This window comes from Aotus nancymaae, unplaced genomic scaffold, assembly GCF_030222135.1.
Source record: "Aotus nancymaae isolate 86718 unplaced genomic scaffold, 86718_ANA_hifiasm-v0.15.2.pri h1tg000006l, whole genome shotgun sequence".
Lineage (NCBI taxonomy): Eukaryota > Metazoa > Chordata > Mammalia > Primates > Aotidae > Aotus > Aotus nancymaae.
This window is the reverse complement of record NW_026988417.1, coordinates 9,254,024-9,270,489: the sequence shown is the minus strand read 5'-3', so window position 1 is coordinate 9,270,489 and position 16,466 is coordinate 9,254,024. Positions and strand designations below refer to the sequence as shown.

General features: G+C 42.3%; 1 protein-coding gene across 1 annotated transcript in view; it reads left to right on the top strand.

The window, feature by feature from the left end:
* The window catches only part of SLC2A9 (solute carrier family 2 member 9), a 158,385-nt gene that overhangs the window by 118,766 nt on the left and 23,153 nt on the right, over window positions 1-16,466 (top strand). Inside the window, 1 exon segment of the mRNA XM_064365677.1 lies at window positions 7,244-7,371. Coding sequence (XP_064221747.1) covers window positions 7,244-7,371 — 128 coding nt within the window.

Here is a 16,466-nt window from a genome sequence, read left to right as displayed (position 1 = left end):
AGAAGGCATTTTCAAAGGTATGACATAAGAAGTAAATGAAGAGTGGATCTGCAGCTCAAAGGGACATGCTATGTTCTACAAAAAGTTGTTACAGGAAAATCAACACTAGTAATATGGGTTGTCTCTGTGTCCCCACCCAAATCTCATCTTGAATTGTAATTTTACATGTCAGGGGAGGGACTTGGTAGGAGGTGATTGAATCATGGGAGTGGTTCCCCCGTGCTGTTCTTGTGATAGTGAAGGAGTTCTCACAAGATCTGATGGTTTCAAAGTGGAAGTTTCCCCTACTCTCTCTCTGTCCTCTTTTGATGTGGTAAGACTTATCTTGCTTCCCCTTTGCCTTCCACCATGATTATAAGTTTCCTGAGGCCTCCCCAGCCATTCAGAACTGTAATTCAATTAAATCTTTATTCTTTATAAATTACTCAGTGTCAGGTATGTACATAGCAGTGTGAAAATGGGCTAATACAACCAAAACATCATAGTTAACGAATTTCAAAAATAATCAACAATTTCCTCAGGGCTCTGGGTAGAAAAAGCCAGTCACCTAAAAGAAAAATACTCAACTAGCCCCAATCTTCTTCACCAAAACATTTAATGTCAAAGCTAAATACCAAAATACAAATGGAGAACATCTCTAGGTGGAAGGCTGATGGGTAATTTTCATTTCCTTTTTATACTTTGCCATGTTGCATGCTTTTAAAAAATATTTTACATGAACAAATATTATTTATGAAAATCAGAAAAAAATAAAACTATTTACATTTTGAAAAACAAAATAAAAATGAAAGAAGGCATTCCTGAAATTCATTCTGTTTCTGTATCAAACCCCATTCTTTCTCATTTTGCCTTGGATTGGAAGAAACAGACCTTGAGAAACTCTTGGGAAATTAGGCCACCAATGCTTTCAGTAAGAGAGACGAATGAATTGCAGGGTTTGGGAGAGCATTCGGATTAAAACTATGAAGATAGCTAAGTTCTTTTTAAGTATTTTAAGTTTTGTTAGTGTCCTAGACTTGCTTGGAGCATAAGGGAGTAATTAAGACTCATGCTGTGAAGTTACCCAGAGCAACTGAGTTTGCAGCCTACTGGTGATGTGCTGTTGAAAAAATTACTTAACTTCCACAAGCTTCAGTTTCTTTATATATTAAATGGAAAAATAATGGCAGTAACTATCATATCACAGTGATAATTAAATGTAATAATATATGTAAAGTGCTTTTCCTAACTTTTATTTTTAAGTTTAGGAGTACATGTGCGGGTTTGTTACATAGGTCAACGTGTTTCATGAGTGTTTGTTATGCAGATTATTTTATCACCCAGGTACCAAGCCTAGTACCCATTTGTTATTAATATTTTTTCTGATCCTCTCTGTTCTCCCACCTTCCAATAGGCCCCAATGTGTGTTGTTCTCCTCTATGTATCCATTTGTTCTCATCATTTAGCTCCTGTTTATAAGTGAGAAAATGTAGTATTTGGTTTTCTGTTCCTGTGTTAGTTGGGTAAGGATAATGACCTCCAGCTCCATCCATGTCCCGGCAAAGGACATGATCGCATCCTTTTTTGTGGCTGCGTAGTATTCCATGGTATATATGTACCACATTTTCTTTATCAAGTCTATCATTGATGGGCATCTAGGTTGATTCCAGGTCTTTCCTATTATGAATAATGCTGCAGTGAACATACACATGTATGTATCTTTATAATAGAATAATTTGTATTTCTTTGGGTATATACCTAGTAATGAGATTGCTGGATTGAATTGTAGTTCTGTCTTTAGGTCTTTGAAGAATCACCTCACTATCTTCCATAATGACTGAACTAATTTGTACTCCCACCAACAGTGTATAAATGTTCCTTTTCTCCACAACCTAGCCAGAATCTGTTATTTTTTTAGTTTTTAATAATAGGCATTCTAACTGTTGTGAGAATATATCCCATTGTGGTTTTGATTGGCATTTCGCTAATGATCAGTGATGTTGAGCTTTTCTTCATATGATTTTTGGCCACTTGTATGTCTTCTTTTGAAAAGTATTCATGTCCTTTGCCTGCTTTTTAGTGGGTTTTATTCTTGTAAATTTGTTTAAGTTTCTTATAGATTCTGGATCTTTGTCAGATGCATAGTTTGCAAAAATTTTCTCCCATTATATAGGTTGTCTGTTTACTCTGTTGATAGTTTCTTTTGTTGTGCAGAAGCTCTTTAGTTTAATTAGATCACATTTGTCAATATTCACATTTGTTGCAATTGCTTTTGGTGTTTTTGGCATGAAATATTTGCCTGTGCCTATTTGCCAAAACCGGTATTGCCTAGGTTGTCTTCCAGGGTTTTTATCATTTTGGGTTTTACATTTATGTCTTTAATTCATCTTGAGTTAGTTTTTGTATATGGTGTAAGGGAAGAGTCCAGTTTCAATCTTCTGCAAATGGCTAGCCATTTATCCCAATGATATTTATTGAATAGAGGGTCCTTTCCCTCTTGCTTGTTTTTGTCAGGGGTGTCGAAGATCAGATAGTTGTAGGTGCACAGTCTTATTTCTGTGCTCTCTATTCTGTTCCATTGGTCTGTGTATCTGTTCTTGTACCAGTACCATGCTGTTTGGTTACTGTAACACTGTACTATAGTTTGAAGTCAGGTAGCATGATGCCCCCAGCTTTGTTCTTTTTGCTTAGCATTGCCTTGGCTATTTGGGCTCTTTTTTGGTTCCAAATGAATTTTAAAATAGTTTTTTCTAGCTCTGTGAAGAATGTCAATGGTAGTTTAATGGGAATAGCATTGAATTCATAAATTGTTCTGGGCAGCATGGCCATTTTAACAATATTAACTCTTTTTAATCAATGAACATGGAATGTTTTTCCATTTGTGTGTCATCTATGATTTCCTTGAGCAATGGTTTGTAGTCCTCCTTGTAGAGATCTTGTAAAGTGCTTTTACAATGCCTGCCACAGTTATCGTCATCATCATCACCAGCAACTGCAGAAGCACCATCGTCGTCATTACCGTCATCATCTTCATCACCATCACTTCTTACTAAGAAACCTTGTGTGTGTCACTCCTCTTCTCTGAGTTTCAGCTAACTCATAAAATGGGGAATATAATGCAGAGGAGTTTTGATGATTATTATTATAGCATCTCACACTTATTGAGTGCCCCTCATGTGTAAGACTTATACTAAGTTTGTGCATTCAGTAGTTCATTTCATGCTCACAAACACCCCTAGAAGTAAGCTCCTACTATCATCACTTGACAGGTGAAAGAACTCAATTCTAGAAAGATTTAGGTGAGACACGACTTAAACCTATTCTTACTAACACCAAAGCCCAAGCTCCAGCCCACAGTGCTTTACCACCTTCTCTGGTTGTGAAGATCAAGGGATATAATGGGAGTGAAGACACCTGTGCACAATGGAGCCATCCAGCGTTCTCATGGTTGCTTAGGGCTTGGTCTGAAGGCCCAGTGAAAGAGAGGTTCTGATATCAATGTACCATGAATTCCCTGGCATGCTAATTATTTGCTCTTTCATCAATCCTGCAAACACTTACGGAGCACCTGGTATGTGTTCAGCACTGTGCTAGGAGCAGGAGCCTTAACCAACAAACAAGTCATGGCCTCAAGCCCTGAAGAAACAAAGAGATGTACCTGGAGGCAATTTGTCAGTGTTCTACTGCATTGTACATTGGTGTACCACATTCTATTGTACCAGCATCAGAATTACTGAGTTATCCACAGGTGCTTCCAAAATCACACCTAGGAAAGTCACAGAAAGTGAAATGACAACACCCAACCCTGGTCAGGCTTCAGAATTGCTGTGAACTGATTCCCAGGGGGTGACACAAACACTTTCTGACAATGAAATATTCTGCAGACCCAAAGGCTGGTTTTATTATATTTTACTGTGTAACCATTGTTCTCACACATTTCCATAGATACCTTTAAGATATAGAGTCTAATTTCTTTGTAGTGAACAGCATATCAAATCTTATCAAAATCAACTTTTTGAGCATTTAACTTATATAAGTAAATATTGATGGAATATTTACTCTGGGGGAAATGCCAGGCAAATGGAGATAATGCCTGGTCTTGAGTGACTTTTCACAGCATAGTGGGAGGTGAGGGAATGGCCCGTTCCAAGTCATTTTTGATTTGTTGGAGTGCAGACTTTGCTGGCAACATAGTGGGGTGATAATGGTGAAAAGTCTGGAGAGATTCGGACTTGAATTGGTCCTGGCTTTGTGGCTTTGTCATCCTGGGTTGCTTGGTTGGGTCAACTTGCTAAGTGATAGCATATGTGCAATGCTCACCTGGAAAGCTTTATCTCAATGGAGGAAGAATTGTCTCCAAATTCAGCCCCTTCCTTTCATCCCCCCTGCCGTGATCTGAGCCTTCTGAAACGACCATTGCCAGGCTAAGCATGGTGGCTCACAGCTGCAATCCCAGCACTTTGGGAGGCCAAGGTGGGCAGATCATCTCAGGTCGGGAGTTCAAGACCAGCCTAGCCAACATGGAGAAACCCCATCTACTAAAAATACAAAATTATCCTAGTGTGATGGCACATGCCTGTAATCCTAGCTACTCAGGAGGCTGAGACAGGAGAATTGCTTGAACCTGGGAGGCAGAGTTTGTGGCAAGCCAAGATTGCACCATTGCACCCAGCCTGGGCAACAAGAGCAAGACTCTGTCTCCGAGAGAGAGACAGACAGACAGAGAGAGACAGACAGAGAGAGAGAGACGGGGGGAGGGAGGGAAGAAAGAAAGAAAGAGAGAGAGAGAAAGAAAGAAAGAAAAAGAAAGAAAGAAAGAGAGAGAGAAAGAAAGAAAGAGAAGGAAAGAAGGAAGGAAGGAAAAGAAAGAAGGAAGAAAGGAAGGAAGGAGAAGAAGAAGGAAAGAGAGAGAGAGAAAGAAAGAAAGGCAGGCAGAAAGCAAGCAAGCCAACCATTGCCTCCTCCCTGGACTGCCCTGACAGTCCCCTGCATCCACTCCTACACTCTTCCAGACTTTTGTCCAAACAGCAGTGACCTCTGTGAAATGCAAATCGATCACCTGAACAGCTGCATAGAAGCCGGAAGAGATTTTCTTCAACTGTGAACCCTTCTCCATGACCTAAAAGAGGCTGCTTCATTGGCCCTGCTCACATTTGCTATCTCACCCCTTCAGGTGTCTGGACAGATTGACCCCTGTAGACCTTGGCCCAATCCTTTCACCCATAGGCCCTCTGCCAGCTCCTCCCTCCACCCAGCACGATCTTCCCAGATCTTCAGGAGCTGCATCTCCTTCTTCAATCCACATCTCCTCCATCCCCTCCCCACAGCACCCTTCCCCGCCCACTGCCAAAATAGACAGCGCGTCTCCTCCAGAATGCTGATCACATTTTGTATTTATCTTTATTTATTCATTTGCTCACTCCCTTTTTATTATCTAGTTCCATAGGCTTTTGGGGAACAGGTGGTGTTAGGTTACATGAATAAGTTCTTTAGTGGTGATTCCCAAGATTTTGATGCACCCATCACCCAAGCGGTATACACTACTCAATTTATAGACTTTTATCCCTCACCCCCTCCCACCCTTTCCCCCCAAGTTCCCGAAGTCCATTGTGTCATTCTTTTATCTTTTTTTTTTTTCTTTTTGAGATGGAGTTTCACTCTTGTTGCCCAGGCTGGAGTGTAGTGGCACTATCTCAGCTCAGTGCAACCTCTGCCTCCCGGGTTCAAATGATTCTCCTGCCTCAGCCTCCTGAGTAGCTGGGATTGCAGGCATGTGCCACCATGCCCAGCTAATTTGTGTATTTTTAGCAGAGATAGGGTTTCACATGTTAGTCAAGCTGGTCTCAAACTCCTGACCTCAGGTGATCCACCCACCTCAGCCTCCCAAAGTGCTGGGATTACAAGCATGAGCCACCACGCCCAGCCCTCATTGTATCATTTTTATGCCTTTGCATCCTCATAGCTTAGCTCTCACTTATGAGTGAGAATATATGATATTTGGTTTTCCATTCCTGGCCTCACTCCCTTTCTAATGAACAAGTCATCCCAGCAGACAAGGGATTCCCATGAAAGCAAGCTCGTGTTGCCTTTGACCTCACTGTTGGAACAGCCACAGTACATATATAATTGGTAGATGTTGACACAATGAATAGCTCTAGTCTAGTGATTTCCAAATTGTGTTCAGTGTCTCTCTAGAGTTTGGTAAAAGTCCCTGAGGGATTTCCCATCCATTGCCCACACTGTCTTGTCTGAGAAACACTCAGGTATAGATCTCATTGGTGGCTCCAGTTGGAGATGGGGAGGGGACAGTGGGATCCCAGCAGTCATGCTGAGCCCCAGGTCCTGGTCTGGGCACAGGGCATGGTTGCCGGTCTCACTGAGCAGGACATGGAGGAATGGAAGGATACAGACCTCAGACTACGTGTGGGTTTGGAAATCTGTGGAGGTAGTTTGGGTTGTGGTGGTGACTGGAGGTTCTCCTGGCATCAGAAAGTAAAGGGTAATACATGCCCTCAATTAAATGCCCTGCAATTGCACAGGACAGTCTTTGAAATCAAGACTTGTCCCACCGCAGTGTCAATGATGTCTCCACTGAGTCACGCTGAGCCACCAGGGTGACTCTGGAACTGGGGCCCACTACACATTCAGTCAAGGAGTGTGAAGGAGACCAAAGGTACCAAGCTGGGCAGGCACTTCTGTCCTCTCTCAACAAGGATTAGCAGGAAAAAAAAAAGGCTGAAATTTGGAGGCCAGAGTCCCAAATCTGTGCTCTGCTACTCAGGAGTGGAGTAACCTTTGGCAAATCAAGTAACCTCCTTAGGCTTCAGTTTTCTCGCCCAGGGATATGGTAGCCAATACCTTCCTGACTCACTTATTCTGAATATTAATTGTAAACATTCATAGCACAATATAGTCAGTAAATGTCAGTGTCCTTACGCATCAAATTGATATATACAGTATTCAATTTGTGATGGGTCACAGAGTGACCTGGAGGGCATTTGGAGAGACAAGAGGATGATGAATCTCTCATTTAGATGATACAGGTCAGAGAAGTAGTTTTTATACATTTAGGGCTGAAGGGCTGAGGGTCACCTAACTCCAGCACACCCTGCTAGAGCTGTCATCCAGACAGGCAGAGTCAGCTCCTGCTGAAAGAACATTCCCCTGCTGCAGGGGTGGCTCTAAAGTGTGGCAGATGGAATGGATGTTGGAAGCATGACCTTCTCAGAGCGATTAACGCCATGTCCTGGCTCACATGTTGCAGGTGGCATCCCGTTCATCCTGACCGCTGAGTTCTTCCAGCAATCTCAGCGGCCGGCTGCCTTCATCATCACAGGCACGGTCAACTGGCTCTCCAACTTTGCTGTTGGGCTCCTCTTCCCATTCATTCACGTATGAGTGACAAGGAGTCTTTTGTCCCTGGTATTCCCTTTGATTCTGCAGCCCTTGAGGGGTGATTTATAGAGCAGAGGTTGATCTCTCCCCTGTCAACTGGAAACTCATGCTATTTTCCTAAGGAAGAAAGAAACTATGCTTTGGGCAAAACCTTTCATCCCTTTCTCTTTCCTGAGCCTTCCTAGAGCTGCTCTAAATGCTATGGGCTGCTTCAGAGGGCGTGGGCTAACCATTGCTGAGGGTGTGCAAGGACTCCTAGGCTAGCAACTCAAACCTACAACCTACTTACCATTTTTGCAATGTGCTCATCACTGTCTAAGACAAATTCCATCTAATAATTCCAGTGCACACTGCAAATCACCACCCATTTGACATCCACATTGTCATCATCATAACCACAGCTAATGGGATCATCATCCCAAGGGTGACAGTGATCAGTAGGAAAATGCCCATACTCAAGAATCCGATACAAGTTCTTTTTGGGTAGGGAAAGAATCTGATCTCTTGCTCACTCATTAATTCAATACATATATATGTTGAGTCCCAGCTGTGTGCCAGGCACTATTCTCAGCAAAGAGGATAGAGTGGTAACAAAGCCTGTGGTTTCTGTCCTGGAGCTGAATGGAGAAGCAAAGAAGGCAGAAGTGCTGTTTTAGATGGAGCAGTCTGTGATGGGCACTGGAAGGAGGTGACAGAGGAGCAGAGGCCTGAGTGAAGTGAGGGAGCTGAGCGGTCTGGGAATGGTGAAGTCCTGGCTAGAGAAACAGCAAGTGCAAGGGCCCTCAGGCAGGGCTATATTCGGCCTGTGTAAGAGACCGCCCAGAGGCCCATATGACTGAAACAGAGCGAGCAAGGAAGATGGGTGAGATACAGGGTGAGATCACAGGGTTATCTGGGAGCAAGAACACAAAAGACAAGAGCTTTGCAAGCTTTCTGCACAGAGCAAGGGGCCCAGAAGCATTTGCAGAAGGAGGATGAAACTTCCCTGCTCAAATGCCCACCAGGGCTCCCTGCCGCCCATGGTACTGGGTGGTACCACCTGGAGAAGGTGAGAATCCATCAGATACATCACCATCCATTCTCGGGGGCTATTTGAATCCTGTCCTCCTCCCCTCACCAACTATTCTGGACAATTGCTGTGTAAGACAAATTCCATCTAATAGTTCCAGTGCACACAGCAACTCAGTTCAGTCTGCCTGCTAATTTACTAGTGCCAAGCCCAACACATCCCAGAGATTCTGCTGCCAGCTTGGGTGAGCTGAAGATCAGTATTTACTGTACTCCAAGCCCCAGCCACCCCAGCTGGAAGCCTGCATGGCGGCTGTTCCTGCATTCACAGTTACAGAGCAGTTGCTCTGTGCCACCTCCCTCCCCCATGCATGGCTTTCTGTGCCCACATTACCCTCACACGTCCTGAGCTGGAGTTTCTGATCCTTGCCCCTTTACAGGAAAGGAGGTTAAGGAAGTAGACATGGTCAGCCCAGGTCCCACAGTCAGCATCAAACCCAGTTTCTCCATTTCACCACTTCCTCCTCATCTTCGCTCTCCAGCAATCACTTGCTACAGCCTCCCCGTCTCAGAGTTAGAAGGCTGCCATACCCTGTAACTTTCAAGGCATCTTTGACTGTGTTTTAACAACAACCTCTCTGTTTCTGAAACATAAATGCTGTTGGGGGCTCCGCGGGCCATGGAATTAGGCAAGGTTCCACACTTATTTACTCCCATCCTGGAACACCTTCACGTGGCTGCAGTTAGAACATAACGAGTTATCTTTTCAATTGACTTTAAACCTTAAGGGACTTTTTACAGTTTGGCTCAAAGCCAGCAAAGCCAGGTGTCAGTAAAATCGTCATTATTGTGACAAAGTTAACTTCAAGCTGCTTCTGTCAACGCAGTTCCCCCATCACATTTATAAATTAAGTAGGGAAATTCCAGCATCTTCACGTGGCCAGGTACTGAGATTTGTATATCTGAGAAGCAGGCCACTATCTTCTGAGTCACTTGGGGGTGTGGGGTGTGAAAGACGTTGCTTGCCTGCCACAGTTTGGGCGTTAACAGCACCAGCATGCCACTTCAGCGTAGTGTTTACTGAGCGCTTGCTGTGTGCCCACGGTACTCACCGCTGCCCAAGCTAGGAGGTAGTACCTGTATGAGCTCAGAGAGCTACCCCACTTCCAAACTTACGTAATTTTTTGTATTTACAAAAACTGGAATCCATTCTTTGCTTTGTTCTTGCTTCCCTTTTCTGTCATTTATGAGCCTTTCCTTACGCCTGTGGGTATTTTCCAAACAAATCCCCTCTGGAAACAGTTCCTGGGTGGTTGGGTATCTCCAGGGTATCTGGGTTTTCAGGGGTCATTCGGGAAACATTGCAGATATGACTGTTGATGAACCTTCATCGAAGCAGGAGCAGCCAGTCTGGACACACGGATGGAGACACTGGGCAGGCATCTGTGTTTAGTATTTTGTGAAATGTCAGCCTTCTGACCCAAGCCTGGGAAGGTAGCCACAGTTAATTTCCTTTCTGTGGAGGAGCTTAGCAGGTCGGAGAGCTGGGCTTAGGGGCTGCTGTGAGCAATGATCAGTGCATTAGAGAAATGCAAGGCTAACAAGTTCTGAGTCACATCCCCCAACCCCAGCCCACCCCAGCCCCACCCACTCCCACCCACGGGAGAAACGCATATGTGCTATAGCCGCCATAAATGAACCATTTCTGACCCACCTCCCTCCTCAAAGCCAGCTCAGCCACAATCAAGAGCTACGGTAGTCTACTCGGGCTGCCATGACAAAACAGCACAGACTAGGGGGCTTAAACAACAGAAATTTATTTTCTCACAATTCTAGAAGCTAGAAGTCTGAGATCAAGGGGCCAGCAGGGTTGGTTTCTCTGAGGCCTCTCTCTTTGGCTCGTAGATGGCTGTTGTCAGGTTCATGACTATGCCAATTATCATGCCCAGGGTCAGGTTCCAGCTCATGCTTAGGTCTGAAGGGAGTAGGTGGATAGCAAATAGCTGGAAGAACACTCAGGGGACTGTAGGCAGGTGAAATGCTCTCTCGTCAGCAGCTGCTCATGCTAGTTCTCTCACACCGTCCACCTGTCTTGGCTGCTTAGTCCAGCATTCCCACACATGGTGGGCTCTCCCTTCAGGGTCAGCAGCTTAACTCTTTTTCTCTCTGGGCACCAGAGTTGAAGCTGTGTCCTGGTTCCCCTCTGTCCGTCTTGCAGATGGACAGCTCTGATTCTCTCTTGCTTTCTCTGGGTGTCAGCGTGAAAGAACCTGTATAGTGTCCGCAGGGCAATTATACCTTTTACAGACAATAGTGGTATAGGCCCAAGGGATGGCCTTCCCATGTTGTGGCTACATGGACGTGATAACAAGTGGAGTTATATGTCTGCACTCCAAACTTGCTGAGTAACTCTGGATGCTTACCTCAGCCTACCCTTGACCAAAGCACAATCTTACAGCTGTCTTCTCCCTGTGTCCTCACATGGTCTCCCTTCTGTGTGGATCTGTCTGTGTCCTCATCTCCTCTTCTGAGGATAGCAGGCTATTGGATTAGGGCCCACCCTAATGACCTCATTTTAACTTAATCACCTCTTCAAAGGCTGTATCTCCAAATGCAGCCACATCCTGAGGTGCTAGGACTTGGGACTCAATGTATGAATGTAGCAAGGGACATGGTTTAGCCCACAGCAGCCTCCAAGAGAAATTACTCACATATCTTGATTGTTTCACTTATTCCAATAAGTGTCAGTGGCAAATGTATTCCAGTCCTCAAACAGACCCCTAAGAAGCCTGAACTTATTCCTCAGAATAAAATATCTGAGCCAACAGAGCCACAGACAATGGCACGAATCATACCTCTATTGTAGCCTATGTATTAGCAGAGGGCCCTGGGCATGCTCCTCAAGCATGGATTTCGTCTCTAAGCATGAGTTTCCTCACCTGTAAAACAGGGAAAACCCTTAACCTTCTCATCACCAACAGAAAAAGGAGGCCACTGTGGTTGTGGGGAGGATCCAATGTGGGCTCCTCATGCTCACCACCACACGCTGGCTCTGGGATCCTGTTGCCAGCATTTGCTGTGGTCAGCGTTAGTGTTGCTTGCTTGGGCCATCTATTATAAAGCATGCAGAAAAGTCAGTGTTCAGTGTGAGTGCCAGTATTTTCTGATTTGGAAAAAAGTTGCATGCAAATATATGCCTCTTTGATTCTACTGGAGTTGTAAACCTGTTTGAGTTCAATAAACTCTGGAAGGGAGCAAATTATTCTTTTCCACCTGAAGAATATTAGGTCATATTCTGAATGCCTCAGCAGAGTGAGATGGACAAGGTTAGTCAAACTTTTTCTGATCTTTTTGTTTTTCTTCAACTTTTATTCTAAGTTTGGGGTACATGTGCAGGGTGTGCAGGTTTGCTACACAGGTAAATATATGCCATGGTGGTTTGCTGCACAGATCAATTCATTACCTAGGTATTAATATTAAGCCCGGAATCCATTAGCTATTCTTCCTGACACTCTCCTTCCCCTACAATCCCCTGATAGGCCCCAGTGTGTATTGTGCCCCACAATGTGTCCATATGTTCTCATCATTCAGCTCCCACTTATAAGTGAGAACATGCAGTGTTTTATTTTCTGTTCCTGTGTTAGTTTGCTGAGGATCACAGCTTCCAGCTCCATCCATGTCACTACAAAGGACACGATCTCATTTTTTATATGGCTGCATAGTATCCCATGGTGTATATGTACCATATTTTCTTTATCCAGTCTATCACTGATGGGCATTTGGGTTGATTCCAGGTCTTTGCTATTGTGAATATGCTGCAATGACTATACAGATGCATATATCTTTACAATACAATGATTTATATTCCTTTAGGTAGATACCCAGTAATAGGATTGCTGGGTAAAATAGTATTTCTGCCTCTAGGTCTTTGAGGAATCACCATGCTGTCTTTCACAATGGTTGAACTAATTTAAACTCCCATCAACAGTATAAAAGTGTTCCTTTTTCTCCACAAGCTCACCAGCATCTGTTGTTTCTTGACTTTTTAATAATCGCCATTTTGACTGGTGTGAGATGGTATCTCATTGTGGTTTTGATTTGCATTTCTCTAATGATCAGTAATGCTGAGCTTTTTTTTGTAAGTTTGTTGGCTGCATGAATGTCTTCTTTTGAGAAGTATCTGTTCATGTCCTTTGCCCACTTTTTAATGAGATTGTTTTTTTCTTGTAAATTTGTTTTAAGTTCTTTGTGGACTCTGGATATTAGATCTTTGTTAGATGGATAGATTGCAAATCTTTCTCTCATTCTGTATGTTGTATGTTCACTCTGATGATAGTTTCTTTTGCAGTGCAGAAGCTCTTTAGTTTAATTAGATCCCATTTGTCAATTTTTGCTTTTTTTGCTATTGTTTTTGGCATTTTTGCTGTGAAATCTTTGCCTGTGCCTATGTCCTGAATGGTATTGCCTAGATTTTCTTCTAGGGTTTTTATAGTTTTGGGTTTTACATTTAAGTCTTTAATCTATTTTGAGTTAATTTTTGTTTAACGTGTAAGGAGGGGGTCCAGTTTTCATCTTCAGCATATGGCTAGCCAGTTATCCCAGCAGCATTTATTGAATAGAGAGTCCTTTTCCCATTGCTTCTTTTTGTCAAGTTTGCCAAAGATCAGATGGTTGTAGGTGTGCAGTCTTATTTCTGAGTTCTCTATTCTGTGTGTGTGTGTGTGTGTGTGTGTGTGTGTGTGTGATGAAGTTTTGCTCTTGTTGCCCAGGTTGGAATGCAATGGCACAATCTTGGCTCACTGCAACCTCCGCCTCCCTCCCAGGTTCAAGTGATTCTCCTGCCTCAGCCTCCCAAGTAGCTGGGATTACAGGCATATGCCACCACAGTTGGCTAATTTTGTTTTAGTAAAGACAGGGTTTCACCATGTTGGTCAGGCTGGTCTCAAACTCCTCACCTCAGGTGATCCATCTACCTTGGCCTCCCAAAGTGCTGAGATTACAGGCATGAGCCACCACACCCAGCCAATTGCCACATATTTTTAGCATAATTTATCATTATATAATAGTATATTCTGAAAAGAGGTTTTTTTCTCCAAATTAAAGAGTATGGAACATTTTCATAACCATTTCTAACAACATGAAAGACATATTTACAGAGGTGATGCAACTTTAGCTAATAGTCTGTATGTAAACTGGAAAGGAGGAGTTTATGCGGAGGACGAAGTGTCCCTACCTGGTGTGGTTCTGCTCTCTCTGTCAGGTCTCTGCAGCTTCAGTTCTTCCTGGGGCTCTCGGGAGATTCCCAGGACCTCAGGGGTCAGCTACCTTGCCTCTGATCTCCAGGCTGGGCCGTGTGGTGTGACCTGCTGCTTGTGTGAGTTTCTTTCTTTCTTTTTTTTTAAGTTCTTGTATCTTACTCCACCTTTTTCCTTGTAAAATCTCATTTGGTGCTTGTTCACCATGCATGAAATACTGCTTAAGTTTAGATTCTTTTACATATACTATATTAAATGGGTAATTTTTATTAGTTTGATTTTAAATATATCATATACATAAATAGTATGAAATCATATATTTAAGAAAATTCTTTTTATTTTTTATGGGTACATAGTAGGTGTATATATTCATGTGGTCCATGAGATATCTTGATACAGGCACATAATGTGTAATAATCACATCAGAGTAAATCGGGTATCCATCACCCCAAGCACTTCTCATTCCTTTGTGTTACAAATATTCCAATTATACTCTTAGTTATTTTTCAATGCACAATGTTATTGTTGACTGTAATCACTCTGTTGTGCTAACAAATACTATATCTTATTCATTCTACCTTACTTTATTTTTGTACCCATTAACCATCCCCACTTTCCCCTCCATACAAACCCTTACTAGCATCTGGTACCCATCATTGTACTCTCTATCTCCACGAGTCCATTTGTTTTCATTTTTAGTTCCCACAGATAAATGAGAACATGCAAAGTTTGACTTTCTGTGCCTGGCTTATTTCACTTAACATAATATCCTCCAGTTCCATCCATGTTGTGTAAATAACAGAATCTCATTCTTTATTATGGCTGAATGGCCCTCCATTGTGTGTAAATACCATATTTTCTTTATCCACTTGTCTGTTGATGGACACTTAGGTGACTTCCAAATCTTGACTACTGTGAATAGGCTGCCACAAACATGGAAGTGCAGATAGCCCTTGAATATACTAATTCTCTTCTTTGGGGTATATACCTAGCAGCGGGATTGCAGGATCATGTGGTAGTTCTATTTTTAGTTTAGTTTTTTTTTTTTTTGAGACAGAGTTTCACTCTTGTTACCCAGGCTGGAGTGCATTGGCACGATCTTGGCTCACCGCAACCTCCATCTCCTGGGTTCAAGCAATTCTCCTGCCTCAGCCTCCTGAGTAGCTGGAACTACAGGCATGCGCCACCATGCCCAGCTAATTTTTGTATTTTTAGTAGAGACGGGGTTTCACTATGTTGACCAGGATGGTCTCGATCTCTTGACCTCGTGATCCACCCATCTCGGCCTCCCAAAGTGCTGGGATTATAGGCGTGAGCCACTGCGCCCGGCCTATTTTTAGTTTTTTGAGAAACCTCTAAACTGTTCTCCACAGTGGTTGTACTAATTTACATTCCCACCAACAGCGTATAAGGGTTCCCTCTTCTCCACATTCATGCTAGTATTCATTATTGCTTGTCTTTTGGATAAAAGTCATTTTTAGTGGGATGAGATGATATCTCCTTGTAGTTTTGATTTGCATTTCTCTGATGAGAAGTGATGTTGAGCACCTTTTCAAATACCTGTTTTCTATTTGTATGTCTTCTTTTGAGAAATGTCTATTGAGATATTTTTCCATTTTTAGATCAGATTATTAGATTTGTTTCCTACTGAGTTTGACTTTCTTGTATATTCTGGTAATTAAACCCTTGTCCGATGTGTAGTTTGCAAATATTTTCTCCCATTCTGTGGGTTGTCTCTTCACTTTGTTGACTGTTTACTGTGCAGACTGTTTTAAGTTGATGTGATCTCATTTGTCTATTTCTGTTTTAGTTGTCTGTGCTTGTAGGATATTTCTCAAGAAATCTTTGCCCAGATCAATGTCCTAGAGAGTTTCCTCAATGTCTTTTAGTAGTTTTATAGTTTGAGATCTTAAATTTAAGTCTTTAATTCATTTTGATGTTTGTATATGGTGAGAGATAAGGTGTCTAGTTTCGATTTTTTTTCGTATGGATACCTAGTTTTCCCAGCAACATTTATTGAAGAAACTGTTTTTTCTCTAACATGTGTTTCTGGCACCTTTGTCAAAATGAATTCACCGTAGATGTATGGATTTACTTCTGGGTTCTCTATTCTGTTCTATTGGTCTTTGTGTCTATTTTATGTCAGTACCATGCTGATTTGGTTACAATAACTCTGTAGTGTAATTTGAAGTCAGGTATTGTTATTTTTTCAGTCTTGTTCTTTTTGCTTAGGATGACTTTGGCTATTCTGGATCTTTTGTGGTTTCATATAAATTTTAGGATTATTTTTTCTATTTTGTGAAGAATGTCACTGGTATTTTGATAGGGATTGCATTGGATCTGTATATTGCTTTGGGTAGTATGGACGTTTTAACAATATTGATTCTTCCCGTCCACGAATGTGGTATATCTTTTCATTGCTTTGTGTCCTCTTCAATTTCTTGCATTTCTTTCATTTCTTTGTGACCTCTTCAATTTCTTGCAGAGACAATGAAAACTATTAAACACTATGCCATGATAAATATTAAACACATTTCTCTGATAATTAGTGATATTTCATTTATTTGATCAAGTTTATTCCTAGCTACTTTATTTTATTTGTAGCTATTGAAAATGAGATGACTTTCTTGATTTCTTTTTCAGATTGTTGACTGTTGCCATGTAGAAGTGATACTGAATTTTTTGTTGATTTTGTATCCTGCAACTCTACCAAATTTGTTTATCAATCAGTTTTAATATTTTTTGGCTGGGTGCAGTGGCTCACGCCTGTAATCCCAGCACTTTGGGAGGTGGAGGCAGGTGGATCACAAGATCAGGAGTTCAAGACCA